The sequence below is a fragment of the Acromyrmex echinatior genome, chromosome 15 (genome assembly GCF_024713525.1).
Source record: "Acromyrmex echinatior isolate Ae372 chromosome 15, ASM2471352v2, whole genome shotgun sequence".
Taxonomy (NCBI): domain Eukaryota; kingdom Metazoa; phylum Arthropoda; class Insecta; order Hymenoptera; family Formicidae; genus Acromyrmex; species Acromyrmex echinatior.
Window position 1 is genome coordinate 4,719,863 of NC_141866.1, and position 25,497 is coordinate 4,745,359.

The 25,497-nt window shown below is 34.7% G+C and overlaps 4 protein-coding genes across 5 annotated transcripts in view; 2 read left to right on the forward strand and 2 right to left on the reverse strand.

The window, feature by feature from the left end:
* The window catches only part of LOC105145036 (discoidin domain-containing receptor 2), a 154,555-nt gene extending 133,804 nt beyond the window's left edge, over positions 1 to 20,751 (forward strand). For both annotated transcript variants that reach the window (XM_011054345.2, XM_087413989.1), the window contains exons 12-16: positions 1,064 to 1,173; positions 5,779 to 5,979; positions 7,813 to 7,905; positions 14,774 to 14,915; positions 15,042 to 20,751. In XM_011054345.2, the coding sequence (XP_011052647.2) occupies positions 1,064 to 1,173; positions 5,779 to 5,979; positions 7,813 to 7,905; positions 14,774 to 14,915; positions 15,042 to 15,389 (894 nt within the window). In that variant the 3' untranslated portion in view covers positions 15,390 to 20,751. The remainder of the gene's footprint in view (positions 1 to 1,063; positions 1,174 to 5,778; positions 5,980 to 7,812; positions 7,906 to 14,773; positions 14,916 to 15,041) is intronic.
* The window catches only part of LOC147907208 (uncharacterized), a 278,923-nt gene that overhangs the window by 237,646 nt on the left and 15,780 nt on the right, over positions 1 to 25,497 (reverse strand). The window lies entirely within an intron of this gene.
* Positions 21,705 to 23,837, forward strand: LOC105145037 (uncharacterized). The gene is made up of 4 exons (XM_011054346.2): positions 21,705 to 22,247; positions 22,426 to 22,688; positions 22,759 to 23,324; positions 23,418 to 23,837. Exons 1-4 carry the CDS (start codon positions 22,048 to 22,050, stop codon positions 23,658 to 23,660), a joined length of 1,272 nt encoding a protein of 423 aa, XP_011052648.2. The 5' UTR covers positions 21,705 to 22,047; the 3' UTR covers positions 23,661 to 23,837.
* LOC105145038 (magnesium-dependent phosphatase 1) lies at positions 23,352 to 24,783 on the reverse strand. Its single transcript, XM_011054348.2, has 4 exons — positions 24,571 to 24,783; positions 24,375 to 24,432; positions 24,077 to 24,298; positions 23,352 to 24,003 (listed from the first exon to the last, which is right to left on the reverse strand). Exons 1-4 carry the CDS (start codon positions 24,605 to 24,607, stop codon positions 23,838 to 23,840), a joined length of 483 nt encoding a protein of 160 aa, XP_011052650.2. The 5' UTR covers positions 24,608 to 24,783; the 3' UTR covers positions 23,352 to 23,837.

A 25,497-nucleotide genomic window follows, 5' to 3' on the forward strand; every position in this document is an offset into this window, starting at 1 on the left:
AGATTAGGCTACTAGATTTTCGATTAAATCTAGAATTCTAGATTTAACTAGAATTCCGAGCCACTCATTTTCCATCAAAATTCTAGTTAGTACAATTAATGAAAAGAATATATTCTTTTAAATTGTATCATTGTAAAAGGAAGAAAGTTTCGTTTTTCGGAGCAAACCGTTTTTGGACCTATATCGAAGTAAATCGTATGACTTTCTTTTGATTGTACTTATTTAAATTTTATCGGAAAAGAATCGGTATTTTTTTCAAAAATTATATGCTAAGAACAGAGAGAAATACATTTTAAAAAATAATTTTTTTTAACAGTATATACATTAAATTTATATGTATATAAATTTATAAGTGTATAAATTTTTTCTTTTTTTTCAATTATGCAGCCAAGCGGATTGCACTAAGAACTTTTTTTGTTCAGTCAAAGATAATAACATACTCTCTAAATCTGAATCAGTGGATAATCATTGATATCAGTGCCAAGTATGCCACTGGTAATTAATAAATGAAACGTGAGATATTTAACCTAATTAATTTTTACTATGTGATCTAATTGACTTTGTTGTAGTGCATAAATTACATAAATATGTTATTAAAAGATTGAAATTAATGTCAAATATCAATATTTTAGTTATATAATGCTCAAACTATGCTCATTATTCCTTTTTAGTTGAACTTCCTTTAGTTGAATTTTATTGTTCAGTATCAAGTATGCCACTAAGTAATTAGTGACTATCCATTGATTCAGATTTAGAGAATATATTATTATCTTTGACTGAACAAAAAAATTCTTAGTATAATCCGCTTGGCTGCCTAATTGAAAATCCAAGTAAAAATTAATGTTCTTACAAAATTGTTATTATTATTTACATATGTAAAAAAATTTTAACAAACGATAAACAAAGTTAGCAAAAAGTCAGCTTGTGTAAAATCACGTACAACCGAGATTTGTCAATATTACAACAGATTACAAAATTTCATTCATTTTCTATCAAATTTACCCTGATCATGAGTAGCTTCTATGCATATACATAACGCAATTCAAACAAATTATGCATAAAGGTATACGTGGCGGAAGCTGAAGGGATTCCGGAATACGGGACAACGACTACCCTTGGCAAGCGACTCGTGGCCGTCAAATTTTTACTACCGGAAGCCAGTGAGAAGGAAAAGTGAGTATACACGTCCATATGGAAGCCGCAATTTGCATTCTGTTTCATTATAGTGACGCTCGATTGAACAAGCATGCCTTTCTGCCTTCCTCTAGTCCGTTTCCTCCTCGTGTGCGACGATAAACCTTGTACATTCACATAAAGTCATATTTCTACAACATCTGCTTTCTAGTCATATTCACGATTTTTATACAGCATTCATTTATTAATATCGACCGACATATCATAAACTACCTCCCAAAAAAAATAAAATCGATAGCCGGCATCAAGAAAGTTCAATTCTTATTATCAGACAAATTGATTATTACAGATTGATTATTGTATGACGTTTTAGGACAAAATTCCAACAATTAATAATTTTTATACGCACAGGTTAGAATATTCGACCTCTACGAAAACGTGTCGACCCGATAAAATAAATTATTATCAAAGGTAAATTATACCCCCCGTCTTATAAATATTTTTTAATAAATTATTTTTAGTAATGAGAATTTAGAATTTAGAATTTAAGTAACGTATAACGAAAGCTTGTGATCAAACAGGTATAAACTGAAAAGTAATGAATGATTTAATTGAAAACTAAGTTATAGTAGCTTAAATGTAATGAACGTTTGCATTCATATAAATCCACATAAAATCTGGAAAGTACATGAAATTTTATAACATTTTATGAAAAATATATTAAATTTCATGTACATGTACGCAAATGTACGTTTCAGTTAAAGATACATTAAATTTAATGTAATGTCATGAAATTAAATTCAACTCATATAATTCAAAAGTCAACATTAAATATCATAATATTTTTAATAGTGTAATTATTTGGATGGTATAAAATTATTTTCAGATCTGTATCTAGTTAAATTTTCAGATACTTCAGCAAAATCGTTCTTTCTGTGTAATATCTAACACATTCGAAATATTCCTGGAAAATTATTTCGGTCATTTCGTGCATGGAAAGAACGATTTTACTGAAAAATCTAAAATTTTGCTGGATACAGATCTGAAAAATAATTCTGTCGGATTATAAAAATAATTTTGTTGGAAATTCAAACTGGTTGTTAGAATATCAAAATTTTTTGCAGCATTTCTCATCACTTTGTAGTTTTTAGCATAATTATTTTGATAGTCTAACAAAATTATTTTCAAATCTGCATTCAGCAAAATCGTTCTTTCCATGTGCGCGTTAGTTGAAAGCAGGGGCTTGTTTTCAGCTCGATTATCCCGCATTATCGAAATTCATTTAATTCATGTAAGAGGAAATATTTTCGTGAAATGAAAATGGGAGTTCGCATAATAAGCGTAACGCGCCAAAATGCGATGGTGAAAGAAGAGGGCAATAACCTAAATTATGCGAGAGAGATCCTTCTCGGCAACAGCATATGATACATCGAATTTGGAGATAGAAAACGAGCGATCCACATTCGTGTTCTCTGGTCGAATGCATGCGACGACCTGCGTCGCGGCGCGACGTCCACCAAAGAAGCCCCGCGGCGGCGAAATGTCCGGATATACCGTTCCCGGACGATCGTTCTCGCGGCTATCGCGTCAGACATCAGAAAAAGGCCAGTTCGATTCCACGAATGGAATGGATTTGCATACAATGACCGGGAGATAGGATATCGGGCTGACTTTGGCGCGCACTATGAGCCGATGTGTGCAGCGAAACGAAGGGCGGGAGACCTCGTAGCGAAGATGACAAAGCTTCCCACCAATGAACATCGACGAAAATCGACGGCCCTTTCTATTGAATACCGCACTGCCTGGAACCTATTGCGCTCTGCAGACTCTGGTTCTGACTTGAAGAGAAATTTCGTCGACTCCGTCCGCGGAGCAATCTGTCGGACGTCTCAGATGCGAGGGAGAATAGCAAGCAATTTGGCTGATTTAGCGTGCATGAGTGTATCTACTTGCGCGAGGAGTTTCGCTATACATTGCAATTCCGTAACAGTGCCTGGTGCATGGTGCATCGCGTGCTTGTGTGCGAAGTGATTGCACAAGCATCTTACGAAAGTGATTAATTTATTGTTAACCATTATATCAATCACTTTAAACCTCTCTCATCGATTCCGCTATCTCTGGGAGGATCAATTTTCACATAATCGATTCATTCTTTAAACCTTTATAAAAATACCATTGATATTCAAGTATTTGAGTTAATAAGTAGATCGACTTTTAAATGCCGGAACAATCCGCAAGTAAAAATCACGACAGTTCTGTCGATTCTATATATAACGACTAGATATACACGTAGTCTCTGAGACTCGTCATATTTTATCTTGTGCGAAAAAGATCTTCGAAAGATTCTAGGCGGATCCTCAGCATCCACTCACGCAACAAGCTTCTGTCGCGCGGATGACTTATAGCTTGTCGTGACTGCATCGACGAGTTTGCCCTCCGTGTTGAAACGCGAGCAACTGCGACGTATGAAAAACCGTAAATCCACACTGTTACATACGCATCATGTCTTAAGAGATAAAAGGAATTTCCCATAACAAAAATTTATCGCTCATTATTCTAATATTAATTACATTTTTACTACGAATAACTGTATCCTAACTCCTCTGAATATATTTGAATAGATTTTTTGTTCAAACTAAAATATTTAGTTATTTTTATAAAATAATTTCTCTGCTTTGTAAATAACAAAAATATTTGTTTATATCAACTATTATAATTTAGTTCCATAAGATTACTGTTTCATTTGATATACATTTTAACCAAAAATTTTTATTCGGTATATTTCAACCAAATTTTTGTTGTTACAACAAAATTTTTATTCATAGAATGAAACATTTTTTTTTCTTAGTGATATCATATTTTGTTCTCTGATATCAATACGGTAGAAAAAATGGTTTGCTATAACTAAAAATTTAGTTAGATTTAAAAATAATTTTGTTGAATTGTCAACATAATTATACAGAACGCTCAAGCTGGTTGTTAAAACATCAAAACTTTTTGCAACGTTACTTATGCTTGAGTTTTCTGGATAAATATTTTGATGACCCAACAAAATTAATTTCAAATCTGTATCTAGCTAAATTTTTAGATACTTCAACAAAATCGTTCCTTCTGTAAAAATTCGCAATGTATATGTCGCGCGTAGATTCGAACGGGATCGCAAAAGTCTTCCATGCGATGGTAAATAAGGAAAGTACAACAGAGGATGCTTGCATGTGCAGCCGCTCGTTCGGAGGAGGCCATGCTGACGATAGATAAGGAATGTTTTATGCCACCATGTTCACATATTACAGTGTATGACTCGCGCTGATACTTTATTAAAAATAATGCGTGGGCTCGACTGCTCCGATTTGCATCCACTCGAGGTAAATGACGCATATATCATTTCTTCGAATTATCAAAATCATGATAAAATTTTATCATTATATAAAAAAAAACTGCTAAGGTCTGTTCACTACGCGCAAGTTCCAATTTTATTTATTTCAAGAATTGTGATCTTAAAAAGTTGTATTATAATTAAATCTCGAGATAATTTTTTATTTTAAATGCTTTTATACATTGTTCAAAATTTATTTGTTAACAGTACAGCACTCTCTATAGTTTTTTTTTTTTACAAATTTATATTTATTCCATGATACCATTGTGCTAAAAATTGTTGTCAGAAAAATCAAAGGATGTTTTCAAAGTTACGGATCAAAATTGAAATTAAATTGTGAATTCGGCATCACGTTCGTGGTACTGTGAACACCGCCAATACAATAGGGAACATTCCAACGTAACCGCCGATATCAGCGGTACGAGAGAGGAGAAATTGAACCGCGAATACGAAGTTTCGGCTAATGCGAAAGTCATTAACCTACCTTAGGAGTGGCGGTAACGCTAAACGGGCTATTTTGCATATAGTGGCCAAGAACAGGACCGTATGTTTCGCCCACGTCGGACTCGAAGGTGCGCGTACCAGCGAATTCTTAGTTTACAGCGAATCGATACGCAGGGCGCCATCGTATAGTTAACGGTCGCATTAAGCTATCACGCGAAAGTGCCATTACCAAGCCGATCGTAAGTAAGACCGGAGTAACGATGCTGCGTGGAAAGGCGCGTCGCACATATGTACTCATACGCTGGAAAGCGCTTCTCTTATCCGGAAATACACGACCCAACGAACTGGATGGCGACCGCAGCCGTTAACGTCGTACGAACGTTGGGACCACAATGCAGAAAGCGCGCAACGCGATACGAGAGTCATTATCTAGGATCTAGGACATCAGTGACTCTTGTTACTTTAAAGTTCAAAGCGACATCACATTTACTTTATTTGTTATTTTATATCGTGTTGTTATTAAATATATATATATATATAGTTTTAATATTTACACATATCGTATTTCTCATATTTCTAAAAAATACGAATATATATGTATTTGTATCCTACGTTTTGAGATTTATCTTTAAAATTGGATCCAGGATAGAACGTAAGAGTATAATAATCATGATGCTAATATAATATAATCGTTGTGCAATAATTGACACAAAATCGAACATGAAATTAGATTTCTTTCATTTTGAAATTCTCACAGATTTGATTAATTATTAGTATTAAGTATTAGTGATAACTCATTAAAGAATTGGATTGATCCTACACAGGTTGGACTTTCAAAGAGACGTGAGGATTCTGGCTGCTCTAGAAGATCGCAATATCGCACGAGTTCTGGGCGCTTGTTATCGCGAGGAACCGTATTGCGTGGTAATGGAATATCTAGAACATGGGGATCTTTGTCAGTTCCTCAAGACGCATATCACTGCCGAGGACGCGCATTCCATGCCAATTGGCGTCAAGACTCTCAGGTAACTTTCCAGGGACACATTCTGACATTAATCAAAACCCAGCACGCACAATTCTCTTCGTAAATTATAACTAATTTCTCTTAAAACTATTAATTAGCATTAATACCTACGTTAATTTCTAAATTACTCTCGAATTTGCGCAATGATTTTTTTATTTCACTATAATATAATATTAGAATGCAATTTAATATGGATCGCCTAAAATTTTTTTCTGCTGACTTGTTATTTTATTGATACAGTGAAAGAGCAGTGTTTATTAAAACATTCGCTGTCGTTTTTCCAAAAAATGGCGCGTGCAGGAAGTTTCATTGCATGTAACGGTCGTCGGAAATTGAATGTTTTCAAATAAAAGCAACGCAGTATCTTCAAAAATATCAAATTCGAATATCTTTCGTGAATAAAATTGCCAAAAAGTTATGGAACACATACACCTTCATAAAAGCAATATCTCATTTTGTAAAAAAGTATATGTACATATATATACATATATATGGTATTATATATATATATATGGAACCTCATTAAAGATCCTATGCTCCGTGCAAGAGTTAAAGGAACATATACATATATATATGTAGGCATATACTTGTCTAATATACCTCGCAACATGAAAATTTTCAGTTATACGAGATGTTCTATGAAAACGCAGCTAAATATTAATCCACTCGTTACCTCGCATCAAAGGGCTTGAATCCGCGATCACATCTTTAACGATGATAGGTATTACAAATTCCAATTCTCACACATTCCGGATTTTCTTGTAGCACCAATAAAAAGTCCGGGAAATGTGTGCTCGCTGATAAGTGCTGCGCATTATAGATAAGTATATGCTTCTTTAACACGTTAAGTCGCAGTATCGACTTTTAAATTTTTACATGATAAAATTCTGCTAATATTCTGCTGCAGTGGCAGAGTAAGAAGGAATATTAAAATCATTTCGTATAAAATGCTTTCAATAATTTTGAAAATTCGATGACAAATATCATAAAAAAATTTAACTGTCCGTTGTATGTGCATGCACGGAAAGAATAATTTTCGCTAAAGTATCTAAAGATTTAGCTAGACACAGATCTGAAAATAATTTTGTTGGACTATCAAAATAATTATATAGGACACTCAAGCTAATTGCTAGAATATTACAACTTTTTGCAGCATTGCTCATTATGTTTGAATTTTCTACATGAATATTTTGATGATGAAACAAAATTATTTTCAGATCTGCATCTAGCTAAATTTTTATTTAAGTAAAATTATTCTTTCTGTGTATTCTACTTAAAAATGTAGCATCAGGGAAATTTATTTTCCAAAGTTATTAAAGTTGAAAGGACATCATATCGCGGAAATTGCAATTTTTTTTTAAGAGAAAATTAATTATCTAGTCGTATAGTCCGAAAAAAAAATTCTAATTCTTCATTAATCCAACATTGTTCGATAATTCATCTAGTACATATAATGTTAGTGCTAAAATATACGAGTATATTACATAATGTATATAAACATGACTACGCTGACGTATAAGCGACGCGCTGTTGTTACCGAGCTTAAAGTATTCAAGATTACGGCTCCCGAAGTGCTGCAATCGTCTCTAACGAACCGGAGCTCGGTTTCATTTCCAGCGAACTGCCGTCGCTGAAGTTAACACGCAATAAGTTTCTCCCACGCGAGAGTTTGACGCGTTTATTAATCGTGAGCGACGCACAGCCCTGACGCAGCCCCGATTCCCGACGACCTACACCTCGGAGGAATCCCTCCGAGGCGATGGCGGTCGGGTGTATTCGTGCGAATACCTTAACTTTGTCGCAGCAAACTCACGCCACTTCGTCGTCGTTTCAGTTTCAACTGTCTCATCTACATGGCGGCACAGATCGCGTCGGGCATGCGGTATCTGGAGAACCTGAACTTCGTTCATCGAGATTTGGCTACTAGGTGAGTACAATAGGACTTTGCTGAAACGAATTTCTCGCGGATTCGCTTTCATCTCTCGAGAATAAACTTACGAGCGAGGCTTTATCGTCCTCAACCGGTATTCACTCTGTATCTAAACACTCCATGATTCTCGTCCTCAGCATAATACGCGTACATTTATACATACATTAAGCGACGTCTACAATAGGATTTTAAAGCGTGAAACTTAAGTTTTTAAGCCCTAAGCCGTAAAAAATTGACGCAATCATAATCGATTATTCTCCTCACGTTCGACTGTGATTGATTAATTTCTTACGACTTAAGACTTGAAACTTAAGTTTTACGCCTTAAAATCTCATAGTAGACGCCGCTTTAAGTAATACAAGCTTACAAACGATTAATTAATTCTCGCGTTATTAATTCTCTATGATGCAATTTTAACAGTCAAAATGACTATATCTTGTACATCTTTTTATTACATAGGTCTATATATTCAACAGACAGTAGTATATTTCTGCAGATTCCGTTATACTCCGCGTGCAAGTCTTAGATTAAACGAAATTGGAGAATGAATCGGAGATTTGAATACAGACGTGAATATGAAGCTCTTTCTCGCGCGAGTGCACCGATGCGCGTCGAGAAGATGTAAGATTACAAGGGAATCTTCTCGGTCGACATGACGCGAGGAAAATTACAACGTTTCCGTGGCGGCAACAATATGCGGAGGGTTTTATAATTCCTAACGCAGCCGGGGATGATCCCTGTGTCGCGGGGGAACCGGTTGAAAAACGTGATATATATCTCGCCGCGCGATTTTTATTGAAAAGTAATTTCAAAAGTCGGTCGCGACCAAACGCATGGAAGAGGTATGGTATGGTATGGCGTGGCGTGAATGTCGCGGCATGGTTTTTTACGTTATTGCGGAAGGGATAAATGGATCCGTTGCGCTCTTGATTTATCTCCCGGCGTAAATTTACTCATCCTCTCCCCGTATTTTTCCCCCGTCTCGCTTTCCGCTTCATCGGCTAACAAGACTCCATCCGTGCTATCGACTTTAAATAGTAGCGAATCGAGATTATCTTTCGACGGATGTAGCCCTCACGATTTTGTTTGAGATTGTGCCGTCCGCTTTAATTGGCACAGTCTAATAACTAACAGAGATGTTCTCATGGTGTGTACTTGTACTCGATAACGTGTACGTACGTAGAGATAGGATTTTACCACGTCGAGAGCCTGTTAAAACGGGATGGGGCACCGATATCGATTCCCTCCTCCCTTCCTCCCCTTGTTACACTCTCAGGATGAAATTGAATTATACCAACCCCCGCAGTGCATTTCCATAAGCCCCAAAACAAACGGAGCCGAGAACCGCATGGGAAATCAACGATTTGTTAGTGAATCGTCGCGAGGTATACGAGAAGAGCAAGCAGCTAGTTTGTGAATGGTGACCTCGGTGTAGAAAATTTTGACATTTTATTTACTTTTACTTTTTATCCAATCGCATTCAATCGTCGTAACTATCTGGATCAGCTTATAATTATATGTGTCCTTCGTAGACCGATCGCCAGGTGATTCCTCCGGATTTTTCGCAACCAACCCCAAAGTGCGCGACTTTAAACACACAATAGCCACCTTCCTCAATCCAACATAATGACTTAATATTTGTCACGTTTGCAGTAGATTTTCTTTTCAATCACTACAAAAGGATATCCGCCTCGCATGAAGTATAAATCGAGATTAAGTATAAATCGGGAAAGGGCCGATTATAGTCTAAAAAGAAGAATTTATTTACATTTTTTATATGTTTCGATCCAAACGCGTCTTTAACTGAAAGCGCAGAACTGAAAATTTAAGTAAGCCTGTGCTGGTAAATGAAATTTTAATGCCGGAAATACTTGCCGATTATTCTCCTTGAATTTTCCATCGATCACAGATAAACGCGCAGGCGCCCGTAAATTTAATGATGAAAATATTACATTAGTGTAAAATGTATATTGCCCCGATTCATCTCATAGATATTACAATTAAAATCTATATTACAAATTACATGATTTATTATACTTATATTATATCGTGACATTTTGCATATAGACGTGTGTATCTTTTTCATATGAATTCCATATGTTTTCAAACGATCTCCATTTAATTTCCATGTTTCTAATATTGCATAGATAAATCTTCATGATGATGTTCATGCCACATAACGTATACAGTGACCAGTATCGGTAATCATCGATCTACGAATACAAAGTACACATCTCGTGTATGAAACAAAGTCCATCTACGTGGCTGTTATTGAAATGCAATGGCCATCTCACTGAATCGATAGGACGTTTAGATGCACATATGTGCATACATGTATATCTTCCGCACACACGCGGACGCATATTCGTGCAAACCGCTGAGCTCTCGTAGCACGTGGGACCTAGTTTCCGGCTGGACAGTGTCTCTCAAACCCTCGCTCGTAAATCTTAATGTATAGCGAGAGACACTTCCTGCGAAGCTTTCATGACGATATCAGCCCTGTCAGCATTCCTAAGAGCTTTTGACACGGTTCGACCCATCGATTGCAGAAATATCGTTCAGAACTATTTCTGTGTCATCCCTATCTCATGTACTCCATCATATATAAAGTTATATACAACAAAATATTGATTTAGATGAACAGAATATATATATTATATATATGTATATATAAGTAAAATCCGAAATAATTCACATTATTATATTAATTGTACTAAGATAATAATTTTAAACTTATATATGATTATGAGAAATATCATCATCACTATATTCGATGTTCGCTGATATTCGAAACGAGATATCTTTACGCTGCTCACATTTTCATTAGCATTTTTCATGACAAAATGTTAATAGTGTTGCAAATTTCAAAATATTTTCGAGAGCATTCGAGGGAGTGGAATGTCCGTGTCTGTGATTGCAGCAGCCATAGGTAATCCTTTGGTTAAATTTTTAACATGCCACACACGGAGCTTTATAAAAATTTGCGCGATACGTTATCCTTCTCTGTGCTTTTGTGAGAAAAAAAGCGGGATACGATCCGATCGCGTTGCAAATAGATCGATGCCTTTTGTATAGGTACCGGGATTTAATCAAAATTTAATCAGAATTTAATGGCACCACCGCTGAACTTCCACTTTGATGGCACACGTCAGCGTGACGAACCGACGATATTCAGTGAAATACGCGACCGTATGGGAATTCCACCGTGGGGCATAAATTCTTCGTGACTGGCGGCGTCAAAAGAGAAATGGACATTGCGGGTATCAATGGCGCGCACGCGATACTTTGGAAATGCATTTTTGCCCTTTCTATATCGAACGACCTTTGCGCGCGATTTATCTATCGCGATAAACGAGAAAGAGCGAAGCGAAACATTTTTATTCATTTAAATCGAACCGGGCTCGGAAGGATTCCGAGCTATAGAGTTTAAACGTTATCGAAACCGGTTGGTCGAGTACCGAGGATGTTCTACCGATTCCTCCGCCCGAGACAAACTGCCAATCCATCGTAGGCTCTTATTTCATTCGCGAATGCGCGGTGTAGCTATAGAGTCATTGTCGGAGCCAAGCCAAGTGAAAAAGAAGGAAAGGATCGATTGCTGATCAAACGGTAATGCAATTCAATTGGCTCGAATGGAAAAAGAATACCAACGAATGAGAAGATCGATAGCTCTATGTAATGCTTTAAAGATGGAAAGGATAGTGGATTCGCGCAGTACGAGTGTTTGACCAAACGGAAAAAATATAAAAAGAAAAAGATATTGTATACCAACGAAGGTAAAATCTCGCATTACAGTACATCTACGCCAATAACGCTGATAATGTTATTCTGTTAATGTGCGACGTCAGAGATTGGTGATAGTGTGGGCACACTATGAATAAATGTACGTCTAAAGGAGTAGAAATAGCAAAAGCCTGTATTCTGTATTCCTGCATGTGGGTATTTCGTATTCTGGTAAAAGAGATTTCCTTCATCCTATTTTGAATCACAAATGTACCGGACGAGTTTTCTTTCGTTTTCTTTCTGGCAACAAGTGTAGGTAATACTTGATATTATGTCTAATATTTTTTTTTCTATTGTTCATTCTCACATTCAAAATATTGTGTATAGTTTTAGTTATGCAATTTCTAATTTAGCCAAAAAAAATGCAATATAAACATTATTACGTTTCTCTGTAAAGGGAAAATTTGTTTCTCAGGTAGAAATAGTTTTTGCTAAAAGATCCGAAAATACTACTCGTTCATATCTTCTTTCTTGCGGCAAAATTCTATGCTTTTCTTTGCGGCAAGTATAGGCAAACTTTAATACTAAAGTATTGCGCGTTTAACTCGTAATACAGTCATTCAGTCTCGCAGATCCCAACATTGGATTTAGAATGTAACTTCGAGCGATAGAGGAAGCCACGATTCTCCTTATCCACCCTCGAGAATACTGAAGACTGTAGGTATGCAAGAATTTTATTCTCCGCTGACGAGAGCTTACGTGTTCGAATAACCGGTTAAAAATTCAAAGAAGTCGGCTTTTCTTCTACGCTTACTTCCTCGCCGTACTCCTATCTGAGAAACCTTTCGATGGTTCATTTGTTTCTTTTCCAATGCATATCCAATATTCAACTTTCAATCTAACTTGAGGCTGAACGTCCGACTTCAATGTTGATACGCTGGAATCGACTTCAATTATACAACCGCGTCAATCAGTCAAGTACACTTAACGTTTCTATTCCTATTGACAATAGCGCTCGTGCTTGCGTCAAATGGCCAAGTGATTCCGAGTTTAACTTCGACTTGCAACTTGCACAATGACAGGGATGATTCTCTTTATCCATCGAAGAAGTCGTCGCGAGCTGAATGTAGACATTCTGCTTCCTGCCAAGAAAGCCTGTCTTTGTTCCGATTTCGATTACAGACGCGAAGGAGGCCTTTCGTCATGCTCGATATATCTGATTTTTTTCTTTTTTCTCCTGATTCTTCTTCCTCACATTTTTACGCGTAAAGCTACTGTAATATCATCAATTTCCTTATTTCTCTACAATAATTTTAGATTAAAATTCTCTTGTATAAATGTAAAATAAGAGATGAATAATGAATAAGTTAAGAAACTAATGATTTTAATGGTATTTTATTATTAACTAAATATGATTTTAATTGTATTTTATTATTATTTTAATTGACAAAGTTTAAGTTCCGAATAATAACTCTCGTAATCTGTTGGAATTATTAAAATTTAGATAATAGAAATTAATGATTTTGATTTGCATAGAGAGCATAGCATTTTCTAATCTATTATATATATATATTTAAATAATATTAGGTGTTGGAATTAATTCGTAGCGTTTTTTAATGAAAGAATGTTATTTATTTCACATGAGCATTAAAAAATACATTAATGAAAGTACTTCCCATCACTTGTAAAACGCTACGAATTAATTCCAACACCTAATATATCCGTGTAAAATTTCTATATGCATTAACGAATTATCTACTAATATGTTTAAATCCTTAAATATTTGAAATAATCACATAAAATAATTTTAAATTTATGTTACAATATCATGAATATGTAACGCATATTATTGGAATTAATTATAAATAATAAATAATATATTAGTAAGCATTGGTCTATCTAATATCCGGATATTAGGCAATTAAAATTTTATGAGACATTTTACACAGATTTCGGATCTCCGCGATCAGGATTTATTATTTTTGGTATTAATGCGAGCGATCAAAGTTCTAACCATCATATTATGGAGCGGAGATCATCACACCTGATTTATACTGCAACAGCTTCAATACGAGGCGTGAACGCGGCTTATTGCATTACTGTCGTACTCTACAATATAGGGAGAACCGGGGTCAGCCCCATCGACGCAGTAGCCCGATGGCGAAGTAGCCAATAGCAATGATCGATAAAGCGCCCCTAATTAACCAGGTTCTGCTGCCAAATTGGAGCTTTGTTCCGGCGGCGAAATTAATTGATTCTATCTATTCCATACCCATACTATTCGGATAACGTTTGCTTGGTCGTCTCTCAGATAGCGAAGATTAGTTCGTCTTTAAAGCGAACTGGTCAATGTCTGAAGCTTTGAACGGAAGTTACATGAATGCTTATCCATCTGTAATTGTAAGTTCTCCTCAGGGAAATACTTGAACGTATCTCTAGTAGAACCCGCTCAAAGGACAAACGAAATGAAATATCAGATTCGTGATAAGAGATATTAAGTAATTACGTCTATTACATATTAAGATTAAATATATTATATATAATACAAAACTTCTACTATCTTCGCAGATACTGTCAAATAAATTTTTTATATCGAGCTTTTCTCTTAAAAGAAACGATTTACGATTACTGCTGCGATAATTTAATGTGAAGAAAGTTTATTCATCGCAGTTTACGCATCGAGTATAATTGCACATCCGTGTGTGTTTGGGCAGGAAATGCAGCTCGACCACATACGCGAGTAAATGTTACATGCAGACAACCATTCTCGCTTCCGGTTGACTGCCATGCACAGAATGCGTACGCGTATGCAGATTGGCGGGCACGCTGTGCACTCTACGCGGCCACGTACCAGCGAGAGATCAATCTGGCTTCGTCTCTTTCGTTTTCAGACAAGCCACTCGGAAAAGTATTCGAGTCGGCAAACTTGTGACGAAACTCTCTGTTCAATTCCTAGAAATCGACTATACTCGAGCTATCCTAAAGTCTAAGCGTTTATATTCCAATCGAACGATTTGCGGAGATTATCGAGCAACACACGAAAATAAATGTAAAATGATGCGGATTTTGAATTTTCTCTCGGCATGATTAATAGAAGAAGAAATAATTTCACTTTCTCCATACGTTATAATTTTTCTTGTAGAAACTGTTTGGTCGGTAAGGCTTATCATATCAAAATCTCGGATTTCGGCACGGACAACGAACTGTACGCCTGCGATTACTACAAGGTTGATGGAACTATGCCATTGCCGGTACGATGGATGGCATGGGAGTCAATATTTTTGGTAAGCTGTGGCCTCGACTATTTTATTTCGAACGGCACTTCACAATGTGTCGAGATTTATCGATAATTCTCGAAGCGCTGCAGGCGTCGAAATTCTCAAATAATGTACGTTAAATCCGATTTTCAGGGAAAGTACACGACCAAGAGCGACGTGTGGGCTTTCGCAGTCACCCTCTGGGAGATTTTGAATCTTGGCAGACGTGTCCCCTACGAACATCTGTCCGACGAGGAAGTGGTGCAGAGCCTGCGGCAATTGCATCATGCCGCTGACTGCAGCAACACCAATCCTGAAGACAGTTGCAAGGAAGATCCTAGAAACGGCTTCGATTATCTGCCTCGGCCCACCGCCTCCTCCAAGGACATCTACGATCTGATGCTCGAGTGCTGGCAACGAGAGGAAACTGAGAGACCGACTTTTCGTGAGATATCGCTCTTTCTGCAGCGGAAAAATCTTGGATACGCTCCAACATCCTGATATTGAGCCCCGAATTTCAACGAGCGTGACATTCTTAATAGTCATACAAATCGGAACAGGTTTGTTTCTGAAACGGAACGACGAGTGTGCAATGACGGACAACGTTCTTATCCGAGGTACTGCAACAATCGATAATGATTGAGTGAGAAGAAGGATTGAAAAAAGAAGGTGAGAGATACGAGGCGAGAGATGAGAGGACATATGACGTATCGCGACATCGAAATGATAAGTACAACAAGTATGGAACTTTATTGTCCGTCAACGAAACAAGGCTTTGAAACTTGGAGTTTACGACAGAAATCGATCGTCCTTCTATTTCGTCTCCCCATTCGTACGTGTACTTTTTTCGGACAACGAGTATTAGCAGACAGGAAATAAAGTTAGAATAGTAAATAAAGATAGAAGAGTTAAGTGCGAGTTGAATCTTTGAGAAAATCTTACGATACGGGATTTGTTGAACTACGAATAGTAGTTCAAGGTATATCGCGTGCCGCGTACAACTGATCTTCGTAGAATTCTCAGTAGCGAGACTGTTCGAGCATATCTAATCGATTTAGGACACCAAGTACGGATCTCACGGCAGAGTATCGTGCGAAGATCTATACTGGAATAAACCTATTAGGACTCTTTTCGAAAATGTAAGAAAAGACAAGAACGGATGCGAATTTGAGAACACGACAATCGAACGAGAGCGGAATAAAGAGTTTGTCGTAGATAACCGCTCGGCAAAGAATCTCTGAGGGTATTTGAAGGAGATTGGAGAGGTTTGCGAGATAATGAAGATAATGAAACGAGGAGAATTCTCTCATCAGGAACTTAGGAGCAATATCATATGTAACTGTAATACAGCTGTGAACATTCCTACACGGATGGGTACCTATACTGCGCAATTAGACAATTACGCAAATAGGAAGAATCGTTACTTAAAGATTAGGGCTCCTTCTAGGGATTATATCATTTTGATTAAGGGTTCGATGAGAAAATGTGTAAATCACATTGACGTACGGCAATATAGCAGCTACGATATTAGACGCTACGATTGTTCGAGTTAATATCGTAAAGCATTATAACTGTATTTTATGAACGTGTGGGTGCCTATTTCTCCCTTTCTCTTTATCGCTCTCCTTTACTCTCTTTCAACATATTATATTGGTATCGTCCCCAGACACTCTGGGCCTATTTGTGAGACGAATCTACATGTGATTTACATCGTGAAATCCTTTATCGTCATAAGACATATCGCGAAATGGCGAAATAATTCTTATCGTGATGCAATGACGCATCAATGAATTATCTGATAATAAGAAAATTAAACATTTTTTTAACAATACTTTTGGTTCGTATCTGAATAGAGATTTGTGTGAAACGTAATATATGTGAGAATATTGAATAACTTCAGAAGCAGTCAAGTGACTGTAAAGATTTCTCGATAATACATGTTTATTCGAATGTAACTACTGCAATCACAGTTAATGTGAATGGAATTTGTTGTCATAACTGATGAATATCATACGTCGTAAGCGTAAGGTAGACGAAGGGTAACGTTTTACCTATTCTGCATTGGAAGATGGTAATAGATTACGTATCATGACTATGACACATCATAATTGTAACTTTATATGATAGGCGGGATCAATGAAATTAGAATATTGTATATATAGGCGTATCGTAGTAAGGAACGTTATCATTACATTTTTTCAAGAATGACGAGTGAAAATCGAATTGTCTTTGAGATAGCGAGAACGCCACACGCACTCGCTGATAATTTGATATTAATGTGAAAACGATGGCAATTGTTTAGCTTCCGGTAAGTTATATATCCATAGCAAATGGTAATAGGTTGACGAAAGTTTAACATATCGGAATATACTTTCTTATAAAATTTAAAAAGAGAAAATGCGCGAAGAAAAGTGAAGTCGTAATCGCTTTCAAACACTTCGAAATTAACGGGCTTATATCCGTTGCGCGTTTTCGTTGTACTCGATTTCGATAATATATTTCGATTTATTTTAAGTTCCGTGTATTTATACCAGATGGACTATTATAACTTATGCGATATTTAGCGGATAGACGATGTTACCGTTATATCATTAAAATACTATTTATATAAATTAACATAATACCGCGTAAGGAGTAGAGATGGTACGGAGGCATAGCCATACGTAGTTGAAATATACGCGTTGAATTTAAACGTAACTGGAATTGCTTCTATATCACCGAAATCGAGATCGTCTAAAGCGATAATGGAAGAGAATTATTATAATTAATGCGAATTCGCGTATAAATTTACGAGGTAAGAAATAGGCAATACCAATTTTTGATCTTGCCAGAAATAAATAGTAATAGCCAATCGATTAAGCCTAAGATTGTTAAGTCTAATTTACATTTTACATAAGAGTATCGGATGATCAACAGACATATAATTTCGTGTTATCGCGAAACGTTTTGGCCAATCGATTTTTCGCACCGATTGTGACTGAGTTGAAACAATAATACTACCCATCTCTCTCGTTGGTACATTTTTAGTCCGAAGCAAACTGCCATTATATTTCTAGATGATAATAGAAAATGAATTGTAGTTGCGTTTAGATTCGCCAATATAAGCATAACGCTGCCTTTGGCTATATTGTTGCCCTTTACTGCTAACGAGTAACTTACTTGTCTACTCATGTGATAATTTAGTATATTTCTACGTATCTACCTGTACCTACCAATTCAAAAATCTTCATGGCGAAAGGATTATTCCAAATTACTTTGTTTTTACTATAAATCGTAGTTCAGATAAAATATTATCTATAATCAATTCTATATTAATAAAAAATCTGAAAGGCAGAACAATTATGAAGAATGATGAGAATACAGATCCTACGTTTAGGATTTAACAGCTTTATATAAATCCAAAACGCAGCTGCTCCATAATTTATTAGTTAGTGACGTTAGTGAAATAGGATAATATACTCATAAAGAAAATATGTGTAATCCTTTCTCTATGTAAAGATTCGCTATTAAAATCTAGATAACTTACTTCTACCTAGCGTGCCCTTTTTCCAATGATGATTAATTATATCCTTTGTGAACAATTCGAGCTCTATCAATGGCATCAATGAAGTAAATGTTTGGAACTGCAGCAACAGGGACAAGTAAAAATATTTTGTTCGAGCATTGTGAGGTACGAACACGCTAGATCCTTACGAAATTTCATTTTTTGAAGACCCTATATATATTGATAAGCTCGATTTCAAATATCGTCTTAATTACAATGATATTTCCTTATTATTTAACTATATACATTGCTGATTTCTTCAATATACATTTTAAATGCGTATTATTGACAATCACGCTTGCCTCGGAATTTAGAAAATATATTTAGTATCAATCGCGACTTTTTTAAAATACGATTACAACTAACAGAATTAACATTTTATAATTTATAAAATATAATAATTTAAGACACGATCTCTTCTTTATCATAAATCTTAATTCTCGAAAATAAGTATAATTTTATTAGCATAAAAGGATTTATTAGATTTCTTATAACGTATAACAATTAAATAATATGCTAATAAAAACCATTTCAATTACATTTTCAAGATAGAAACGAACGTTACACTTCATTAAAGATGAACGCTTATAGCTCCATGAAACTACATAATGATCATTAATATCGTCATTAATATTATGCATTCGCGTTATTGTATACCATGCTTAATTTAAAAATCGTTTCAGATAAATTTAAACTGCATCGTACAAAGTGGTATATCATTATGATTAAAAGATTACGGCAATGAAATTAATATATTTATAATCGTTGATAAATTTTTTCTTTCGTGCACGAGCGAAATATAATTTCGATATACCGTATTGTTGACCTCTATGGTGGAATTGCGAGGAATTTACAGGTAATCGTGGGTAATCGTGGATAAACTGAGGAAGAGCTCATCTAGTTGTATTTTCTATCTAGGTAGGGGCAACACACACACGGCTATATCACTCGGCTACGTATTGTACACATTTTTAGACATTTCCTTCCTAAAAAATTATCCGATAGACGAAATTCTCAGGATTAATACAAAAAGTCTTCGATCTTTAACAAGAGAATTGCAGCGAAACTGACCATTGGCCACGGTGGGTTGCCCATGCCTGTTCTATGCTATCAAACCTTGATCGTTATAGTCATAAAATTATTTTGTACTAAGAACTGTTTATAATTTTGTATCTAATCTCTGTAAATATCAAGCAGATTGTCTATGAGTAATAAAGCTTGAACAAACTCGATTTAAGTAGACTATATATAAACGGGGAAAAAGTATATATATATATATAATATATAAATATATATAAATATATATAAATACAAGTATTTATAATACATTTATATTTTATTTAGTCGTAAGGCAGCGAAGAGATGTAAGTAAATTTCGCGTAAGCGGATCGGTAACGTAACAATGTACAACGATCTAGAAATTATTTGTATTATAAAGATGACAATTAAGGGACAAATCATAAAAGTATACATGTTACTCAGTAGCCGTGTATATATATACATATACTATACATCTAGAATCTACCTAGTCATGTACGACACTTTATAACAATTAAAGTGTATCCCTGACAACAAATGCAAAATGCAACGTGTACTGTTCTTTGACGATTCTTGCTTGAATAGAGATAACAGAGAATACTGATGCGATCGACAACCATCGAGGAGAGGTTGAACTTTTCAAGCGAATTATCATTTCAATTTCGCCACAAAGTTCGCTCGTCTCGATTACATTGCTACATATAAGGTGCAGGTAAATTCTACCGAATTCATAAACTTTTGTGCGTCGTAGACCTGAAACACATCATTTATATAACTTACATGTGTATATCATTAAAGAAACAACATACAACTTGTAAGTTCCATTATCCATTATTCATGAAGCACAACGATAAATCTATTTGTATTGGAAAATCAAAGTCATATCATTTATTTCATGGAATTCCTATCATCCCACAAACTCTTTGCATCGTATTATATTAATTTGTATCAATAATTGCATTAAAATACAATACATATAGCTTAAAAAAAAAACAAAGTTTTTTTTCGTCAAATAAGAAAATCATAATTTTCTTTTATTCTTTCTTTACCATATTTTATTTTCTTATAATTCATATTCATTCTGATTCCCGCTTTTTCCTTCAGGATATCTATTCCGGGCGTTAGGTAGATTTGCAATTGTATGACAAATCCCTAGATAATAATATTCATTCGATGCTTGTATGAACGAATGAATGAATCTCATTATCATCAAACATAACAATTATATGTATAATGTTCGAATTTGTTCATTTAACTATAAATAAATTGAAGAAGAGGTAACTTTGAGAATTTTACATTTGAACCGCAAAAATGAATGATTCATTGTGGGGAAATTGTAAATAAAGTGAAGTTGAATTGAAAATTGAACGAAAATGTTGCATATGTAATGCATACGTTGCATATGTAAAAATGAAAAAACAACTATGAAAAATGTTTTCAAAAACAAAACTCTTAAATTCACGAAGAGAGGAAAAAAAAGAAAAAAGTATTGTTCTAACAGTATTGTCTTTGCTTCAAAGAAAAAATTATAAATATTATACATTTACAAAAATTAAATTTAGAACATTTTTACAAATAAAGACCCTACGTAAAATCAGAGTCTAGCCACGACGTAGTCTTGTTTGTGATTGGTCCGACATTTTTTTTCAATTCGCCATAGTTGTTAGAAATGTATTTTATTATCTAGCATTTTTTGACGATGAATTGTTGCAGAAAAATGCTGGCGCATCCAATCATTTTTATTCGGAAAGAAATACTTATATTTAAATATTATGCAAAATTGAGAAAAAAAATTGGACTACACGAAACTACGGCTCCACATAATACTTGCAACGCTGGCGGGCATCGTTTGTCCTTATTTAACATTTGATAAACAACAAGGAAAGGATTCCACGAGTATTGTGAGTTTTATAGCGTTTTCTCTTGGTTGCACTATCGCCCACTATTGCAACACTCAGACAGTGTACCGTGTTTCTATGGCTGGTGATAAGCGAACTCATTCTCGGTACCGTATTTACGTGACTACGGTATAATGCAAATTTTCTACACGAAGTGGGATTTTGCTACACCATCTCAAAGGAACGGTGTAGAGCCAGTGGGACATTTAAAATTTGAAAATGGAACGGAGGTTATTTTAGTGACAAGTCAATACAAGTGTCGTTCTATTTTTGTCACTTTCTGAGTCAACAAGGATGACATGAAAGAACGACGCTTGTGTCAACTTGTGTCATCAAATGGAAAGCACCCAGTGTAGCGCTTACACGCAACTGGTGTGATGCGAGGCTGCACTCAGTGTAGTTTCCAGGAGAAAACGCTATTAAATGGAACGCAGCTTACGTATGTTCACTGCGTGTTTATCCATGTCCGCCAGAAACTATGAAACTTATAGAGCTGCTAAATTTTACAGTGCAGAATGAGTAAGAGAGTAAGAGTGAGATAGATCTTTCTCTCTCACATCTTTCTCTCTCGCACAATTTTGAAGAAAAATGTCGGACATTGTTGTGGTTAGACTCCGATTACAGGGTCTTTATTTACAAGTACATTTTCATATGTAACAAAACTTGAGAGTTATCTGATATGATTGATGTAGACATAGATATGTTTTATATTATACCACCAAATGGCGAGATACCGCTTTATATTATGGAAGATTGTATTTTGACTAGATTAGATTATTTGAGGCTCCTCAGTGAAGGATTTGCTAATGAATTTGATGGGAAATTTGAGTACTTATTAGAAAATTCTACCTATGATAAAATTGGACATTTTGTATTAAGGTAAGTATATGTTAGAATTTTTTAGACAATCTTTAATAATTAAAAATAATTAAAATATTTAAAGAATAAGTAATATACAGTTTAAAAAAGTTCTGTCTAAACTAAAGAAATTAAACGTAGATAGAACTATAAAAATCTGTATTCCTAATTAATTAAACATTGCTGTTTATTTTTTTAGGTTATTAGCTTCTACATCATCAGATTTATGTATATATTGGATTGGCAAAGAATCATTATTATTTAAACATAGATTAGATAGTCTATCACCTAGACGATTACATAAATTATTAAAACAAATTACATGGAAACTGCAAGTATTTAAAGATAAAAAAAGTACAATTGACACAATTCTCATTGAGTTATGCAAATTTTATTTGCAGCCCTTAGTTTTTAAACATCTGACATCAAATTGTCACGATTGCAATAATTTTCGATATGAAAGTATGAATACAGAATGTTATTTATATATAAAAAATTTTCAAATAAACTAATTTTTTATTTCATATTTCAGTGAGATTTGAAATAGTACCAGATTTGGTGAAAGAAAGAGAACTAGTCCTTCATAATGGAAATGTCATTACGCATTGTTCAGATTGGAAAAAAGTACTTCGATTATTATTTAGTAATTATGTAATCAATGAAATGAATATCATGAAGAGACAGTCGCAATATATCATAAAACATGATCTTAGATTCCACATTTTAAATCAGAAAATTCAATCCTATCTCTTCAAGGAAGGTGTTCCTCATGGAAAAGTAACTATTGATAACATAGAAATAGAAGCACAGAAATTCCCATTATGTATGCAACATTTGCATTCTCTATTAAGAAGAAGACATCGTCTCAGTCACTATGCGCGTTTATACTACAGTCTTTTTCTAAAAGAAATAGGAATGACTCTAGAAGATTCAATTGTATTTTGGAAGCAAGAATATTCCAAGCCACATACTTGTACTTCAGTATGTTCACACAATTGGCAATCCAATGAGAAAAAATTCATATATAGCATCAGACACATGTATGGTTTAGAAGGATCGCGAAGAACTTACAAAACGCCTGACTGCAATCTCATTTGTGTAAGTACAAAAATGTCACACAAAAAGTATCTTTTCTAATGTACATAAACTTTATTATTAGAATAACTTTTTCAAACATCGAAACTATTATAGGTTGGTATTAGTGGAGCAACATATGAGGGTGGTTGTCCTTTCAAAGATTTTGATACAAGTGTACTCAGAAATCTTTTACAAGTTTCAGTAAATGAAGATGAAATTGAAAAATTTATAAATAACATATCTACTAAAGATCCAGAAGTTCTTTGCACTACATTTCTGAAACTCGTACGTGAAGATGACATTAACGACGTCGTTATCAAAAGTCCAGTACAATACTATCAAAGAATGATTAATTAATACGATAAACTCTATCTTCATGATGAAAAATGTATATAATTATTGCTTTCATTCGTACCAGTATTTTTTGTTATTCAATTCAAGATCTTATTAATTTCAGATCTTATTAATAAATTTATTTTGTAGATATTACAAAACAATCATAAAGATAAATAAATTATATTAATGTTTAAACAATTATTTGTTATTAAATGATTGCAGAGCATCTTCTATAACAGAACGACTTACACCATCTTCAACTAATACAGCATGTACTCCAAGTTTACCAACTTCCATGATATTTCTAGCCTCATCGTCAAAAAATATCATATCTTTATAATCAATGTGAGAACTCTTTCGAATGCTGAAAGCAATGTAAATTATAATTTTAAACTACTATATAATCCTATCCTTTGTGAATATTACACAAGACTTACTTAGAAAAATGTGTGACTTTGCTGCCAGGAAATATTTCAACATACTTGAAATATTTCTTCCAGCCAAATGCATCTATTAGTTGTTTAGCCCCCTTTATCTCTGCTGTACGTGACGCTATACCCAGTTCATATCCTTCTCCTGATAACTGTTTTAATACATCAGGAACATCAGAGTAGTGGTCTACGTCACGACCACGTGCATCTATTACTTTATTTCGTGCTCTAAAAGTTTCCTTTTTTAAGTTGGACAAAAATTCTTAAAATACTACATAATCTTATCAGTTTTTAATGCACGCACCCTTTCTTAAATGGTGGTTCTACAAAACTGTCTACCCAAAACGGCCACAAGGTATAATCTGAAATGTAATATCCTTTCCATTTCTCCAAAAATCACATTCTAAATAATTCTTATTGCAATATAAAAAAAAGATTATAATTATTATAAATTTGTCATGCATCTAAATCATAATGTTCACAACTTCGCCTGTATATACCTAAATCAAAGATGATAACTTTCGGTTTTTTCTCCATTTGTTCCCTGACTTACAAGGAGACGACAAAGTTAATGACAAAACACTGTCACTAATATGAGAATTTTCTTAACTAAATAATAAATCTACAAATCTCTCACACGGTGAGTATGAAAACCTAACTTGACTTAATTCCTTCCATTACCATCTGCACCTATCGACTAGGAAGTTCGACTAGTAAGTTCTTACTCCAACCGCTAGAGGGTACTAGAAACGATTTTTCAAACGAATACTCGTAGAATTAATTAACGGTCTTCATCAAGTATATACATATAATAATCACATTTTAGAGAAAACAATCATGATTACCACAATTTAATTGCTATTGTTAATGTTAGTATCAGCTAATTATTATTTTGATTAACTCGTTTGCATGATTAGTTTGGGAAAAACCCATCACACAAAAACTTATGCGATTGCACGGAGTTCATTTGACGGATTTCTCACGCATCCACGCTCGATCTATACAAAATATACATATTTACATACAATAACTATTCAGAAGTTTTCTTGATGCTTTCAATATCACGCGCTTAATTGTTTCCGTACGATATTATTATAAATAATAACTTAAAATTGGATATAGTGAGAAGTGACGCTACAGTCACATGGAAGTCACCTGAGTATCTCTCATTTAATGAAGCAAAAAGAGTATAATCAATACATTTAATTATATATCAATGATATATACGTACTCAATGACAATTCCATGATAATTGTGCTTCGCTGCTGCAAGAAGATAATCCAAAAAAGGCACAATTATACACACACACACACACACACACAATAAAAGCACTACACCACACCGCCCGCATCGACCGCACTGATGTTATTCGTTTGTCGCGTATGCTCCAACATACTCCAACGTGCTCTAATATGCTTCTGCCATAG

Bases quoted from the DNA above. Each gene is read 5' to 3' on its own strand.
- LOC105145037 (XM_011054346.2), top strand. From the start codon at position 22,048: ATGATTGATGTAGACATAGATATGTTTTATATTATACCACCAAATGGC. The intron at 22,248-22,425 runs GTAAGTATATGT...TTATTTTTTTAG, and splicing joins ATTGGACATTTTGTATTAAG to GTTATTAGCTTCTACATCAT. The intron at 23,325-23,417 runs GTAAGTACAAAA...AAACTATTATAG, and splicing joins CTGACTGCAATCTCATTTGT to GTTGGTATTAGTGGAGCAAC.
- LOC105145038 (XM_011054348.2), bottom strand. From the start codon at position 24,607: ATGGAGAAAAAACCGAAAGTTATCATCTTTGATTTAG. The intron at 24,433-24,570 runs GTATATACAGGC...ATTACATTTCAG, and splicing joins AGTTATCATCTTTGATTTAG to ATTATACCTTGTGGCCGTTT. The intron at 24,299-24,374 runs GTGCGTGCATTA...GGAAACTTTTAG, and splicing joins GAACCACCATTTAAGAAAGG to AGCACGAAATAAAGTAATAG.